This window comes from Solanum pennellii, chromosome 1 (assembly GCF_001406875.1).
Source record: "Solanum pennellii chromosome 1, SPENNV200".
NCBI classification, from domain to species: Eukaryota; Viridiplantae; Streptophyta; class Magnoliopsida; order Solanales; family Solanaceae; genus Solanum; species Solanum pennellii.
Genome location: NC_028637.1, coordinates 89,172,108 through 89,190,081, shown reverse-complemented (window position 1 = coordinate 89,190,081; position 17,974 = coordinate 89,172,108). Strand labels below are relative to the sequence as shown.

At 30.2% G+C, this 17,974-nt stretch overlaps 1 protein-coding gene across 6 annotated transcripts; it reads left to right on the top strand.

Moving 5' to 3' along the window:
* Nucleotides 1-13,130: 13,130 nt before the first annotated feature.
* LOC107007840 (nuclear transcription factor Y subunit C-9-like) lies at nt 13,131-17,432 on the top strand. 6 transcript variants are annotated; one of them, XM_015206646.2, is made up of 6 exons: nt 13,131-13,261; nt 13,937-13,985; nt 15,599-15,667; nt 15,866-15,939; nt 16,024-16,709; nt 17,172-17,432. In XM_015206646.2, exons 4-5 carry the CDS (start codon nt 15,909-15,911, stop codon nt 16,683-16,685), a joined length of 693 nt encoding a protein of 230 aa, XP_015062132.1. In that variant the 5' UTR covers nt 13,131-13,261; nt 13,937-13,985; nt 15,599-15,667; nt 15,866-15,908; the 3' UTR covers nt 16,686-16,709; nt 17,172-17,432. The 6 variants fall into 6 exon arrangements, with proteins under 6 accessions (XP_015062132.1, XP_015062131.1, XP_015062130.1 ...); XM_015206645.2 differs by lacking the exon at nt 15,599-15,667; XM_015206644.2 differs by having other exon boundaries at nt 15,866-16,709.
* The last annotated feature ends 542 nt before the right edge of the window (nt 17,433-17,974 follow it).

Here is a 17,974-nt window from a genome sequence, read left to right as displayed (position 1 = left end):
GGGGGGCTGGTAGGGGTGGGTGGGTGGCGAGATGGTAGGGGGGTGGTAGGGAGAGGGTGAACGAGAGTTCTGGAAAATGTTTTCTTTAAGTTTTTTAAGAGAAGTAATTTTCCTTAAATTTGAGGAAAATGAGTTGATTTGAAAAATATTTTCCTAAACATTTGACCCAACCAAACATGAAAAAATTGAAAAATATTTTTCGAAAAATATTTTCTTTCATACTTAATGCACCTTAAATATATGTAATTTTTCGCTTTAGCCGTATCCAGACCAATTTTTTGGGGTCAAACATTTCTAATTATGAAAATGATTTTAGTATGATTTAAATTTAGGTAAGTAGTATTCACAAAATATGGTCATAGAATAATTACAAATGTCTGTCATCAAGAAAGTTTTTTGTTGTATATTTTAATTTATATGTAAGCACGAAATTAGAAATTGAAACAAACGAGCATTTGAAATACTAACTAAAACTTTGAAATATCAATTTCGACAAATATAAATATGCATTTAAAAAACCAATTAAATGGCTAGTTGCTCAAAAAATTAAAATATTTAATAAATATTAGATAGTGAGATGTGTTACAATTATAGTTTTATCATTGCTTATAGAAGCGCATTATTAATTATATTCTCCTATTTGAAAAGAAACCATATTTAATTGAAATTCTTTGCTACTTTAAATACATTAAATACAACCTATAAACAATTTGTGATTTAACACCTTTAATATAATAGAACAAAATTAAAGGAGTGCTTATATATATTTGGTTTCAATACTTAATTTTTCTTTCCATATATTTTCAATTCTTCTTTCCATATATTTTCAATTTTTCCACATATTTTCAATTCTTCTTCCCATATATTTTAGAAGACTTTTCTAAATTTTCCTTCCATATAATTTGGAGTCTACATTAATTCTGCTATTTTTTTCATGTACACAAGGAAAGTGAAAACTACATTAATACTACATTCCATATATTTTAGGAGTTTAGCCAATATTATATAAATAATTAAATAATAACTTAAAGAAAAATATCAAATCATAGTTTTACCTATTATAAAGTCTTTTAATAAAAATATAGATATGAAATCTGAAAAATCAGAATTTTTTATGCATTACATTATCAATTGACAATGCTTAGCACAAAGTGCTCCATAGCTCCATGAATGAATTTGTACATCATTAAAAGTGTTGGTGTAATACATCACTAGACACATTTTTTTCATAACATCAACCTATAAATGATAAAAATGGCCATTGCTCAGGAAGAGATTTGAACTATTAATGTGAAAAAGTCTAAGATTATCTAGGTAAAAAAAAGTCTAATTACTATCACTTTCCAATTATTTAATTCCTTATAATATATATACACAATAGGGTAATCTTAATTCCTCCAAACACTGACAAATAAGTTTGTCCAATATTAGTGACAGCTTTTGGATTAGAACTAAACTATCCATATGAACAAATCAGGACATAACATCTAATCACATGCAATATTTAAATCAACTATCATAATTTAATAAGCAAAATATGATGAAATAAAGTCTCTGGCTAAGTAAAAAAAAGATAATGCAAAAGTCTAAAATAATACATCCCCCATAGTTGAATGTCATCATATTAAAAGTACTATGACTAAAACCGTCTACGAATATCAAATGGATAAATAAATTGTATCAATGTCTAAAAGCAAGTCATCAAAAGAAAAAAAGATTTGCGGCAATCACACAGAGGATAGATCGGTGTTTATTAGCATAGTTATCATAAGTCTTGCACTTTCAGCTATATATTTCAAATATTTTGTTTGAAAACACGGCTAACAAAAGATAGGTCCTTGTTTAGTACTTTTTACGTCTGAAAAAACTTGATAAGGACTTTCATAATGAGTCGGGGAATCATCACGTATACTCACACCATCTTTAACGCATATGTAACCCCTTAGAACTTAGCTCAAATAGAAAAGCAGAAAATTTGTAAACACGGAGGGGTTCACGGATCGTGAAACGAACTACGGTCTATCACCCTTACCGAGGTTCACACCTATCCAGAAGTGGTGGACCGCTAGGCCCTTCACAGGTCGTGGACCACTACACGAGCCGTGGGAAGACTCGTGGAAGAGGCGAAGCAGAGTGATCACCCAAGGCATAGGCATCAGACCGAGGAGCCTTACACGACCCATAATTTTGATGACGGACCGTGGTGAGGCTCACAAAGCTGAACCAGTAGACCCCTAACCCCAAGTGAAGAACCACGGTGACCTTCAAGGTTCGTGGTCCTTCACACAGTCTGTGAAGTAGACTGTAGATGGGAGGGCCCTAAACCAGTAGACAATGGCCAAGAACCACGACCCAGTAGTTGACGGGCCGTGGTTCCTTTGACGGTCTATCATTGGGTCCGTGAAAGGCCCCCGTCAGATTTTAAGTTGAGGTCGTTTTTATCCTTTTTCCTATGTGTTGGACACCTAAACTACGTCATTTTACTCGGTTTGAGCCTATTAATTTAGTTAGAACTTATCCAAATAATTTATTCTCCAAAATTCACCAAAACCTTGAGCAAAAGAGGATAAAGAGTCGACCAACTCTTCGGGAACAAGCAGGAGATTTTTCAGTTCAGCCCCAAAACCCAAAGAATTTCTCCGTAAATTTCGTCACCAATTATGTGGGATTTCACTAGTGGGTTCCTTTCATCCACTAGGTCCCTAGAATTCAGTCAATTTTTTTATTCTCTATATCTTGTTTAGACTTAGGGTTCTTAAAACCTTTGATAATTATTGTGATTTAGTTGTTGTGGTATTCATAATCGAATTGTCATGTTTTCTTGAAAAGTTTGCTTAGTTCCTTGCATGAAACTTAAAATCCTAATTGTGTAGATTCTCTTAGTTCATGAATTACACTTGTTAGGTCTGTTAAACACATAAAAATGCTTCACTTTTCGAACATTTCATTGTTAGTACTTAAATGTTGCATTCTCATATTTGCATGTCAGAATATCGAGCTATCCAGTATTTTTAGTTATGTTGTATTATACACATTTCAATTGAGAGTAGGCTTAGCACCAACCTAGACTAGGGTTCAGCGTACCTCATAGTCTCAAAACTATATGCCTCGTAGGTTTACAAGTATCCTCTGTTGGACATCAAATTTAGTGATCACGTCAGCATGTCTTTATACTCTTGAAAAGGTATATTGGATCGTCTCGATGGGGTGTACATCGGATTTCGCATTTAGCACACATGATTTTATGTTGGTAAATTGCAGCTCTCATATTTAGACTATAGAGCCTTGACCCCACTTTCAGTTTATACCTAAGTATTTTGTCTCGGCATGTTTTATTCATGATTAGTACTTGATCATTGTATTTACCTTAATTTTCAGTATATTTCAGTGTTATTAGTCTGTTCAGATTATATCATTGCTCTGTTATGCTTTATTTAGTTATATGTTTGTTTAGCTATTAATTATTATCTATATCTTGCATGCTAAGTACATTCTAAGTATTGACGCATGCTCTACGCTACATCCTTTTATGATATAGTTTCAAGTACTCAGTATTCTGAATACGATCGGTTTTCGGTCCATATTCAATAGCTTCAGTTGTAAATCCTTATACTTCGAGAACAATAGACATGTTTTTCATATTTAGTCTTTCATTTCAGTTTTGGGTCTTGCTAGAGTTAGTTGGGGCATGTCCCAATAACTCTAGTCCGTAGAGGCTTTTTTAAACATATTATATTCAACTTTAGTTTTTAAGTGATTGTTCAGTATCACTAAACTTTTAGTAAGTTTATATATTCAGATCAGTTTTTGGTATTTCCCACTTTCAGTTAATTATTGTTTTAAGTTTCCGCATAGTATATCTTTATTTAGCTGTGCTTAGTATGCTTGATATTGCAGGTTCAGGGTTAGCTTGGGGTCACTCGTGATCCTAGGTCCCGTGTTACATCAAATGTGTATTCTCGGGGCGTGATGACATATTTTCGCATTACATGCCATTGTTTGGGATTTACTTAAATTCCTCAATAAAATTTCTCGGTATTTAGCTCGTAGATGTGACTCTCCAAAGCACCCAAAAAAATTATGAAAAAACTTTATGAGGATCTCCGTAATGAGTTGAGGAACGATCACGTATATTTACCCAAATTTTTAACACATATTTTTACATTTACAAGTCATTTTTAGGAATTACCCAAATTTCTCAGTTTTACGTTAGTATTAACCCATGGATATTGCTCTCTGGAGTACCCAAATGTTTTTCTGGAAAAACATTATAAGAACCTCTGGTACCGAGTTGGAGAACCATCATGCATACTCACACCATTTTTATCGCATTTACTAGCTATTCTTTTAGAAATTACCCGAATTCTTCGGTTTTTCATGTGTATTAGCTCATGGATTTGGCTTCCTGGAGCACCCAATTTTTTTTTTTGAGAACCTTCGCAATGAGTTGGGGAACTATCACGTAGACTCACACTATTTTTAACACATATTTTTGTATTTACTTTCTATTTTTTAGGTATCATTCAAATTTTTTGATTTTTTTGTGTGTATTAGCCCATAGATCTGGCTTCCCGGAGCATCGAATAAATTTCCTAAAGAAATTATGAGGACCTCCATTATGTATTGGGAACCATCACATATCGTCACACTATTTTTAACGTATATTTTTGTATTTATATGTCATTTTTAATAAATTATCTAAATTTCTCAGGTTTTGGTATGTATTAGCCCTTGGATTTGGCTCTCCGAAGCACCCCAAAAGTTTTTTGAAAAAAACTCTATGAGGACCTCCCTATCATCACGTATACTCACACCATTTTTAATCCATATTTTTACATTTATAGGCCATTTTTTAAGAATTAACTAAATTTCTAAGTTTTTTGTGTGTAGCCCATGGATATGACTCCCCGAGATACCCAAAAAAAATTGTAAAAACTTTGTGAAGAACATCATAATGAGTTGGGAAACCCTCTCGTATATTCACACTATTTTTTAACACATAATTATATTTATATACCATTTTTTAGAAATGCCCAAATTCCATAATATTTCTTGTATATTAGCCATGGATATTTCATCATAAAAATAATTTTCCAAATACTATTAGCATCATATATATTTCATGAAAGTCCTACAACCTCTAAACAATTTGTGATTTAACACTATTAAATAAAATTATTGAACAAAATAAAGGAATGCTTACATATATTTGGTTTCAATACTTGATTTTTCTTTCCATATATTTTCACTTTTTCTTTCCATATATTAATTCTCCTTTCCATATATTTTAGAAGACTTTTGTAATTCTCCTTCCATATAATTTGGGAGTCTACATCAATTCTCATGGAAACTACATAAATACTACGTTCCATATATTTTAGGAGTTTAGTCAATATTACAAAATAATTAAATAATAATTTGAGAAAAATAATAAATGATAGTTTTGTCTATTACAACATCTTTTAAATTAGAATATTTTGTGCATACATTCTCAATCCATATGTTGCATTTTCCATGAGTTTGAACATCATTGGAAATTTAATTTATTTTTTTCATAAATGATAGGCAATAAACATTAAATTTAACTAACTTATTTTGAATTGGAATAGTTAAGATAATCTAAAACCCTAACATTCAAGAAATTATTCACTATTAACGAAAAATCCTGCATACGCCTCAAAGTTGAGTGATGGATTCAATCCCTTTGCTTTGCTTGAGCTTCCTTCAACTGGGTGTCAAGTTCTTGCACCTTGGCTTTTGCAACTTTATAAGCTTCTTCATTATCAATGAGTGTTATCTTTATATCGTTTATTTCGATCTTCAAACTTTCTGTTTTCTTCTTCAATGTTTCCAGCCTCATTTTAAGAGTTTTCATTTTCTCCTTGCTCTCCTCCTGCTTTTCTAGAGTATGATTATAACATTTTTTGTTATTTTTCTTCAATGCAATCAAAGATGGCATGGTTTCTACTCTCTATTATCTCTTGTAATTGAAGCAAAAAGAAAATATGTCTCTAAATCCTATATGTTGCAATGAAAAATATTAGATCTCAAGTTGTGTTAGAGAAACAATTGAAGGGTGAAAATTAAGGAACAAAAGAAGGGCTTTTATAGTTGGTGTGAAATATTTTTTACAGACTAAATAAGAGTCCTTTCGTTTACTTTTATTTTGTCATGTTGCGCTTTTCAAAAGTCAATTTGACTAAATTTCAACAGTTATATTATATTACATTAATTTAATATTTTAAATAAAATTTTTAGATATTCAAAACTATACAAAAAATACTATAAATTACAATTTTTTGTTTATATAAAATGTTGGCAAAATTTTAATAGTTGANAAAAACCTACCAAAAAAAACAATATCATAAATAGGTTAATAATTTATTATCATTAATTCATTCTTTGTCAGTCAACGCAAAGTGAATAGAAAATAATACAAAATAATATGGATAATAAGTATTAGATTTTCAAGAATACGAAGAAATAAGTTTCAAGTGATTGTGTATTGAATTAGTATTACTACATAAGGAAAATGGTTATTTTTTTTTAATGGATTTCATTTTTAAGTATCAAACTTAGTCAATAGATTTAAAGCGAAAAAATATGTAATGCGGATTAAAAATAAAATTTCATTTTTTTAAGGGAAAAGGGTCAAATATACCCCTCAACTTTGTCATTTGGAGCTGATATACCCCTCGTTATAAAAGTGGCTCATATATGCCCTTACCGTTATACAAACAGCTCATATATACCCCTGCCGTTACAAAATGGCTCACATATACCCTTCATTTAACGGAAGCTAAAAATTAGTTTTAAATTTATATTTGTTACTTCTAATTTTTTTTTAAAAAATTTATTTAGGGGTATATATGATTCTTCTATCAAAGTTCAAGGTATATTTTATTTTTTTTCATACATAAATTATTTTTTGACTTCTTTTATTATAATTATTTGAGTTTCTTATTCTTATTTTGTATTTTTCTTTCATTCCTTAGTTTAAAGGAAAAAAAATTAAAGTATTTTTTTGTGTGTATATTGTAATTTAATTTCGTATTCGATGAAAAAAATTTGGTCATCTACAATAAGTTTTACAAGAATATTAGTGAAACATAAATAAATTTGATTATCAAAATAATAATTATAAATTATTCATTGAAATAAAAAAAAGTCAAAAAAAATATGTTTGATGAGGATTAAATTTACTCATATGGGATTATATTTTTTTAAAAAATAATAATAAAAATTTAGATTAAAATTATTATTTTTTTCATTTCCGTTAGAGGAAAAGGGTATATGTGAGCCATTTGTTTACAAGTAGGGGTATATATGAGCCACTTTTACAACGAGGGGTATATCAGCTCTAAATGACAAAATTGAGGGGTATATCAGACCCTTTTCCCTTTTTTTAATATAGGGTGAAGTTAAGGGTGTTAAATGAGCGGGTTGAGCTAAAATTGAAGAGGTTAAAATGAACTGTCTTAAAAAACGGGTTGGATTATAACCCACCCAAATTTACTTTGGGCTCAAATGAGTTAAGTTCAAATGGCTAAAACTCGAGTTTGATCATGACCCACCCAATATGATCTGTTTTATCTAAGCAAAATCTTAGTAGCAAGTAGAAATACAATACGATATTAAAAAATAATACAACGCGACATTAAAAAGCAATACAACACAATATTAAGTAGCAATAATAACACAATATATAAATAGCAGTACAATACGATATTCAGTAGAAACGATAACAAAAATATTAAGTAGCAAATATGTTGTATTATATGAACTTTAAAACCATATAGCAATACTACATTTGTTTGTATATGTGACTATAACAACACTTTCAAATAAAATGTATCAAGATTTATAATAGGATCAGTGATAGCTACAAATAAAATAGTGATAGCTTCAGATAAAATGTAGGAAAATGCACAAGTACCCCCTTAATCTATGCCGAAAATCCCAGAGACACACTTATACTATACTAAGGTCATATTGCCCCCTGAACTTATTTTATAAATAATTTTTACCCCTTTTAAGCCAACGTGACACTAGCTTGAAAAAAAATCAACCAGTATTGGGCCCACAAGATAGTGTCACATAGACCGAAAACGGGTAGAAAATTATTAATATAATAAGTTCAGGAGGGTAATAGGACCTTAGTATAGTATAAGTGTGTCTCTGAGATTTCGGGCATAGGTTGAGGGAGTACTTGTGCATTATTCCTAAAATGTATTTAAAATTTGACCCACACTTTTTTTACAAGGTTAGTTTTATTTATTGAAGGTGTCTAAATAATAAAAAAGATTTATGAAATACAATGCATTTATAAAAATGTGCATATTCTATAAATTCAACAATACATCAATAGAATTGAGTAAGAAACTCATAAAATAAATGATCAAATAATTAGATAACTCCTTAATTTTGACTAATTTTATAAGTTGTGTCACTTAAAATTAAATAGTAATCAAAATAATATAGATATTTTTATTCGATAAAATAAGTGTCTTATTAACACATTACTTTGATATGACAAATCAAATGAGGTTCAATAAAATTTGATAGCATGTTATCTCAAATGTTCATTACAGTATTATTAATTAAAATTAAAGTAATTTAATGTGGGTCCGACAATTAGAAGAAGAAGAAAGAGTTGATTTTGTTTCTTTTTGATTTTGTTTTTTGGAAATTAGGATATAAGTTTAAGAAAGCGAGTTGAAGTGGAGAATGTGTATTGGGCTCAATTCAGAATTAATAATTAATTTATAGAAAATTTTTTAAAATGTCAATATTTTAATATTTAAGAGGGTTAATTAGCAACACTTTTAATATTTAGTAGAAATATCAAATTTTAGTTTGTTATGTATTTTATTTATATTTTTATTATTTGTTTTTATTTAAAGAATATAATTATTTAATAACAAAAGGGAGAAAATCAAGGAAGAGAATATTTCCAAAAAAAAGGTAAGAATCACTTAATTTTCTCATCAGTTACATTTTCAAATAAAATTTAAACTTTGTTTTTTTTTTCTCCAGAATTTTTACCGTTTTAAATTATATTCATTCCACAATATATTCTATTTTATATTCATTATAGTTTTTATTAGTTTGTATTCATTCCAATAGGTATGCCAAATGTATCTATATAGTTATTTAAGAAATATATTTATATTCATATATCTTTTTCTCTGTGTATTTATTTTTTTCTTCAAAAATCTTATATGTATTCATTTCAATATGTATTTTATTTGTATTACTATTTATTCTAGTTTTTATTTAGAATTTGTATACTAATATATAAAATACAAAAAATTAATATGATGAAAAAGTAAGAATGAAATATTAAATTGAAATTTTTTTTTGAATATTTGGTGTAATCATTCTTAAATAAAATATATAACTAGTTGACATACCTTTAGAATAAATACAAATTACAAAAAAATGTCAAATTCATAAACTATGCAATATAATTTTTGAATTAATACAAATATTAATTGTATACATACGATTTTAATACAAATTGAAAAAGGATACAAAATTCTAAATTTTTTCTTATATATATAAAAAGAAACTAATAGGATTTTGTTCTTCATGTAAATAATATACATCAAATTTCATAGCATACAACACAAATCCAACAAAAGTTCATTAATAAAATCTGAAATGTAAGAGTCATGTAAAATGTATTCATAAATTATTGAATATCTACAAATGTGAAAAAATATAAAGGAATGAAAAAAAATAATATATCAAAATTAACAAAAATTGACCCCAAAATACAATAATAAAATAACAACTGAATACAAAATACAAACTAATAAATATTAACAAGAAATTTACAAATATATTCAGTACACATTGTTAAACAAATTGTTATTTAACTTCAACTCAACATGCAAAAATCTAAACGTGTAAAAGATATTTAAATACCTCTTCATTAACAATTTGGTCTTGGCCGTCATTTTCTTGTACCCTACGAGTTACGTTTTCAATCTGAATTTGATGAAGACTTTATTCTTGTCGTCTCTCTTTCCTAATTTTAGAAGCAGATCTTACAATATCCGCTATTTCTTGAGTAATACATAGATTAAATGATGGAAAATCACTAGAAATCGTTTTACTAAGATGAATAGTGTCTCTTAGAATCATTCTTTGAAGAGAGTTTTATAGTTCTAAACGAGAAGAATCCTACTTTCACCAATGATTTAAACAACAATAAAATCAAAAAATAAATCTAAAAAAAAAGAAGATAACGATGAAAATACCTTAATTAGAGGAATTTGTGTGAATCTAGTTTTGAAGATAAAAAAAAATATTTCGGTAGAAGATAAAAAAAAATTGGAGTTGAAGAGAAGAAAGATTTGAAGGTTGAATAGGAATACGAACATGAAAATATGGAGAGAGAGAATTTTATTTTTTTTACTTATGGGATAAATATGAAAGAGAGATATGGGGAAATTTTGCAGATTTTGATTTTTTTAAAATTAAAATAATTTGGGAAAAGTGATATGGGTATACATAGAAATGTAAATAAATTATTTTTTTAGGAGATAAAATTGGGATTTAATTAAGATACATATTCTTTTTCAAAATAATGACATTTTTGACATTTTGTTTTTACTAATTAAGTTATTGATTTTGATTAGTTTGCTAATTTTTCCTTAATTTATCCATCTCAATTCCTTCAACACTGTCAGAGCTTCTCCAATAGTGACAATTTTCAGATAGGAACTAAACTAGTTGATACAAGAACAAATTTGTCACGATTCAAATCATCGTAATCGACACCTAAATCAATCTTCATGTGGGTAAACCAAAACATAATATCTATGACGCGCAATATCTAAATCGCCCATCATAATTCCATAAATAAAACATTATAAGATAAAGTTTGTGGCTAAAAAATTACAAATATCTTAAATAATACATCCTCATAATTCAAGTGTCGTCGTACTAAAAGTATTCTAGCTAAAATTGTCCACGAATATCGAATGGACAAATAAATAAATTGTATCAATATTTAAAAGAAAGTTATCAATAGAAAGAAAAATCTGCGAGAGTCACAAAGAAAAGATAGGTGTTTATCAGCATAGTTTTCATAACTTGCATTTTTAGCTATATTTAAAACATTTCAAATATTTTGTTTGAAATCATGACTAACGAAGATAGGTCTTTGTTGAGTATTCATTACGTCTTATATTAGTTATCATATTTTATTTTTATTATATTTTTTTAGTTATCATATTTTATTTTTATTATATTTTTTTAGAAATCGTGAATAATGAATAATAAGTGTTTTTAATAATTTACTCTTCATGAATAGTTTAGTCAATATTGTTTACTTTAAAAATAATTAATTTTAAGATTAAAAAATATTCAAATTTTGTTAATTGATGATATTTTAAAATAAATATTTTTAGTAATATAACTAATATAAAATGAAAGGAAATGAAATAAAGTAGATAATAATTATTAGCCTAAAATATGTAACGACTTTATACCAACAAAAGCCTAATTTATCTTATCTGGATAATTTAACACGTTGTATCTTTATGAAGTGCTCTTTTGGCAAAAAAACAATTTCTAGTGGAAGCCAAATAGTCAAGAAAACAAATTAATTAGATGACTTCCTCTATAGTTATCGATTGGATACAGATGAAGTGTTACATTACCCCCACCTCCACCCCATTGATTAATGAAATTGAGAAAAAATATTAAACGATTAGTTAATTGAGCTATTAAAATTTATATTTTATTTTTCATAGTTTAGGTCTGCATTAGTCTGCCTCAATTTCAACTCTTTCATTGTGAATAAAATGAATTAAAAACCTTAAATACCAATGTTTTTTCATTTTTTTTTTAAAAAAAAGAATTACTCGATTACTTAAATTTGAGCTTTGCTATTTTAGATACCCTTCGTGTAAGAACCCATTTGGTAAGAGGTGTTCTCCATCACGAAATTTTTTATATTGAGCGCTCAAACTCGAAATCTCTAGTTAAAAGAAAAACAACTTTATTTATGATACTATATCCGTTGATCGGTGATTCTTTCACTTTCATTTATCTGAGCATTAACTCAAAAATCTTATTCCCTCTATTTCATATTAGAACAACACTTTTTATTTTATACGATGATTTAAGAAATTATTGATAAATTCATTAATTTTATTATTTTATCCTTTTTTTCATATCAATGAAAAATTATACATCAAGAATGGCTAGTATTGGGCATACTTCAACAATAGTAGGAAAATAGAAAAAATATAATTAATTCTATTTTAATTTAATAAGTGATCAAGTAATATATGAAAATTACTTTATTTAATAAGATGTTTGTCTAATATCAGAAGGAAATACATAATTAATGTATACATAAAAAAAAACTAGGTAATATGAAAATTACTTTTTTTAATAAGATGTTTGTCTAATATCACAAGGAAATACATAATTAATGTATATATCAAAAGCTTTAAGAATATTTATCTCAAAGAAATACATAATTAATGTTTATATCAAAAAGCTTTAGGAATATTTGTCTACATCAAAATAAATACTTTATCCATTTATTTTTACTTATAATATTATATTTTTCGAAAGTTAATTTAATTAAATTTAAAATTAAAAAAAATTATATTAACATAATATTTCAAATAAAAAATTAAATATTAAAAAATTATAAAAAAATCAAAAAATGTTAATAAATTCTTTTATAATATAATTTTAAGATGTGAAATTATGACCACTAAAAGTACAGTGACGGTAGTAATTAATGCTTTTGTGTTTAAACGTATCAAATAAACTTCAATTAAAATTGCCACATAAACAGTTGAGTAGTTGCGTCTTCAATTTTTCTTCCTTATTTAAATTTGATAAAAAAACAAAGGTGACGATAAAAGATTTGTCACTTTATAATAAAAAAATTAGTAAAAATTAATTAGGTTTTTCTTTTCTTTTGTTAAAACATTTTTAACGTAAGCATGATCACAATAAAGTTCAAAATATTTGGGGGCCACGTGGAGAGTTCTAGTCTATAGTAGAAAGACCATAAAAAAAGACTTGTGCTTTAATTAGTAGTACCTTAAACAAATAAGGTTGTACCTTTTATTTTAAACTTTGAATAAGTAGTTAAGTGTTAAGTATTTATTAGCTCTTCACCTGTATTTGGAATCAATATATCAATCATCTACCTCTTTGATTGAACCCTAGCTCTCACTCTCTCTTTCTCTCTCTAAAAAAAAGCATAAAAGTTTCAATTTTTCAGGTTCAATTTCTTTTTTTTTATCTGCATGTTTATGATTTTACATATGCTGGTTGAATTTTGCTTCCTTTTTTTGGTGGGTGTTTGATTAAAATGGAGATTTGTTGTTAATTTAGTGAGGTTTTGTTGATTTAGACTTGAAATTTCCATTTTTTAATATGGAATCTTAGCTATGTTCTTCTTTTTTGGGGGGTTATTTGGTGGTTTTGATTTGGTATTGTAGAGATTTATGGTTGATTCTTAGTGGGGTTTTTCAGTCTGGATTTTGTGGTGATGGGTTGTTTGGTGAATTTTATTGTCAATTGAAATTTTTGTTTTTTCCAGCTTCAATTTTCCATGTGCATGTTTCCATTTTTTCATGAATCTTGTTCTTTTTATTTAAAAAAAAATAAGGTAGTTTTTTTGTTGGATTGGATGGAGATTTATCCCTGATTTCTAGTAAGTCTTTGATCTGGTTGGAATCCCAAGTTTCAATTTTTTAACTTCAGTTTTGTATCTGCATGTGTCTATATTTGCAACAATTTTGCTGATTATTGTTTTGTTTTTGCTTCTTGTTGTTAGTTTTGGTCGGTTCCATTTTTTGAGTGGAGATGTATGGGTTTTTTGGGGGGATTTTCAGCTCGAATTTTTTTCTCAAGGTTATCGCTTGTTTGCTGATTTTTTTCCCCTTGATGTTAGGTAATTTGGTGAGGCGAACCCAGAATTTGGAGCTTCAATCAGTGGGGAGGTACTGAGTGTTGCTCTCCTTTCGACCTTTAGGTTGATCAATGATCGATCAGTTGTGGGTGTCTTTAGTATTTGTGAAGTGATCTTGCTCTGTGCATGAACACACATAAGTTACATGCATGCATGTGTGGGTTTATGTTTTGTGGTGATAGAACTGAAATTGAGAGGGGTGGTTTTAGCAGATGCATAATATGGTTTCTTTTGCTTGTTGATTGAAGTTTGGGGCTAGTCTTATGTTCTTGCATAGACAGGCGCATATAGGGACACGCATGTATATATGTGTTTCTTATTGATGTTTAGAGCTGAAACTTAGTTCAGAGGTTTTTGTGGATGCATAATATGGTTTCTTTTGCTTGTTGATTGAAGTTTGGGGCTAAGTCTTATGTTCTTGTATAGACAGGCACATATGTTTTTCTTAATGATGATGTTTAGAGCTGAAATTTAGTTAGGTTTTTGCAGATGCATAAGATGGTACTTTTGTTTGTTAAGCTGTCTTGATAGAGATGCTTCTGTTACTGTTTCCATGTATGAATCACTAGGAGCAAGCAAATGCTACAAAGACTCTGTTACGAATAATGATTTAATCATGGATTGAATTCAATTTTCTGTGTTGTTTCACTTGTGGAAAGCATTTTATTCCCTATGATTTTCTTTGTGCCTGTTATTCCCAAATTAACTTCCATCTGGATTCAGAATGACCAGAAAAAAACAAAGGTTTTGGATTCCCCTGTCGGTACTTGGATTCTGTGATGATATCAGAATGACAAGTTTTCCGACTGTGGAACATTTAGTTACACATTTACCTCAATAACAAGGAATTGGGATTTGGATTGCCTGACAATGACAAATTTGCAGGTTGTTTCAAATTATCCAAATAGGTTTAAAAAATGATGCATGATAGACATGTTCTTTATTTGAAAGTAGTGTCTATTACACTTCCAGATGGAATTTAGTTTGTATCTTGGATAAGACAAAAGTAACAAAATTTATCTGGAGTGTAGGAACATTTTGCCACAATTATGCATGCTCACCTCGTGCCAGGGTTGGGAAGAAGTTTCTTTGTTACTACAAACAAGATTTTGATAATAGATACTTTGAATTGATGACTCTGTTAACTCTGTTATTCTGTATGAAGTGCATTGTTTTGTAGTTTTTAGTAGTTTCGATTATACTTTTTCTGTAGCTCTTTTAAGGAGTGATCATGTCATTAAATTGTCCGCCCCTAGGGTGGTAGAGCCTGCTACTTCTTGCACCATGAGAGCGGTCTAATGCTCATTACTATCCTTTGCCTGTTAAGGTCTTGTCTTCATTGATATGATCTATACTATGACATGATGGAGCTTAATGACTTAATTCCTTTTACACGTCTAGCTTTCCTTCTAATAGATTATCTACATCTTTTACAGTGGAATATTTCACATGCATAGATTTACTGCACTGGGTTACTACTTGTGAATCTGTATACCCGTTATAATGGACTATTTCTGTTATTTGGTTGAGATACTTTTCCATGCATACTCTGCATATATTTTTAAATTGTATGGTCTTTAGTAGCATCTGATGTTTACTTTGAAATGCATCTATATATTATCTTCATGTGATTGATATCCACAGTATAGAAGGTATAGAAGTAGTGATCATAGTCAATCAGCGGGTGCAAGTGCAAGCGAGAAGTTAAAAAAGGTGGATATTATTATTATTATTATAGTATCATTGTGCAGAGAACATAATGAGACAATTGAGCTCATAAGTGACATGATTAGTCAGGGCTTCCCTCGATGTGATTAGCTGAATTTCTTTTGATTTGTTTGTTCAGTTCCTAATACTTGAGAAACTTTATTTGTATTCTAAAATTGTTACTTGTTTCTACCTTGCCCACAGCCTAACTTAGCTTTGGATTCTCCAAAAGGGAATCTTGCTCAAAATGGATCAACATGGAAATGGACAGCCTCCAGGTATTGGAGTCGTTACTAGCTCAGCTCCAATATATGGTGCTCCATACCAAGCTAACCAAATGGCAGGGCCCTCTCCTCCTGCAGTTTCAGCTGGTGCAATTCAATCTCCTCAAGCAGCTGGTCTTTCTGCTTCGTCAGCCCAGATGGCGCAACATCAGCTCGCTTATCAGCACATTCATCAGCAGCAGCAACAACAATTGCAGCAACAACTCCAGACTTTCTGGGCAAATCAATATCAAGAAATCGAGCATGTTACTGATTTCAAGAATCATAGCTTGCCATTGGCAAGGATCAAGAAAATCATGAAAGCGGATGAAGATGTTAGGATGATATCTGCTGAAGCACCAGTCGTATTTGCCCGTGCCTGTGAGATGTTCATACTTGAATTGACACTGCGTGCATGGAACCACACTGAGGAGAACAAAAGGAGGACGCTGCAGAAAAATGATATCGCTGCAGCCATAACAAGGACTGACATATTTGATTTCTTAGTTGACATTGTCCCAAGAGAGGACTTGAAAGATGAGGTGCTTGCAACAATTCCTAGAGGAACGCTTCCTGTTGGAGGCCCAACTGAGGGTCTGCCATTCTATTATGGCATGCCACCACAATCTGCTCAACCGATTGGAGCTCCAGGGATGTACATGGGAAAGCCTGTTGATCAAGCACTTTATGCCCAGCAGCCCCGCCCATATATGGCACAGCCAATTTGGCCCCAGCAGCAACAACCACCCTCAGATTCTTAAGCAGCTCAAAGCTTAGATTACAGGGTAAGCATGATGTTATCCATCACTGGAGTTATCCTGTCATTTGTTCTCTGTCTTTTGTTGATGCTTTACTCCTGCCTAGGCCTCTTAATTTGCTACTGCTACATCTTTAAAATCATGTGGTATTCTTATTTACCTGGAACCCTATGCCATGTCGGTTCGGTCAGCCTGTGATTTCTGGTGCAGGATTGATTAGAATCTGAATCCTTTTTGCTTACCTTTTGGGGGCTTCCAACCAAGTTGGTAACTGTGTGTGGGTAAGGGTTTTGCTTATCAACCCCGTTTGCAGGGCTTTTTAACTACTACCTGAAGGCTTGGCAAGGGAAATGCTATGATGTTGACTTGTTTAACAAGTCTGAGATCTCATTAGTAGTCACCCTTCGCATTTCCATTATTGTTTATGCGGTTAATTAATATATTGCGTGTTACTCCCCAACTGATCCCTGATTTTCATGTCATCTGCAGAATCCAGAAGCTAGGAACAGTGAGTAGTCTGAGTAGCGAAGTACTGGAGAACACATTACACCGATAGCAGTCTGCATACTTTGAACTTTATTTTTAATATATATCGACATGAAGCACTAGTTATTAAAAGTTCAGTGTTCCCTTAGTATAGCTAAAACTTCACATCATGAGCTTGATGTTCTTGGTGATGTTTATGAACAAATATGTTTTTAAGTGTGATTTTAAAGTAAAACCTGTTGTAGGTTTCTTATTTGTTTAAAACCTGGTGTAGGTTTCTTATACGCATATCTGTCCAACTTCGTACCCTCCCCCTTGCCCCTTTTTTTTCGCCTTTCTGAACTTTGTAGCTCAATGCTGCTTTTCAAATGCAGCTCTTAGGAAGTTGAGGGCAAAGCCTCTGTCTGATTTAGTACGTTTAGCTTCTGTAAGAGGAGGATAGATGGGGTACTATAGTACTAGATTTTGCAGTAGTTATTATGTTTATGAGGTGGGGAATGATAGGCTAATCAAGTAGTGGTGATAACAGATTTGATTGGATACCTCCCCTTTTGTTTATTCCGCAGTCGTTTTTCTAAGAATCTTCCAATTTGGGGAAGAGGCAGTTCTTTGATGGCCTGGCCTGGCAAAATTTAAACCCATTTCGTTTTTCTAAAGTGAACTTTTTACTTGTTTTTTGCTGTTTGGTTAGTAGGAAGGAAATACTAATGACAATACTATGACATCGAGGATCGGAGAGTTAAGTCCGCGGTTAGGATTGGGTTGAGAGTAGAGCTGGGAAACTGTGGGTGGGGGTGGGGGGGGGG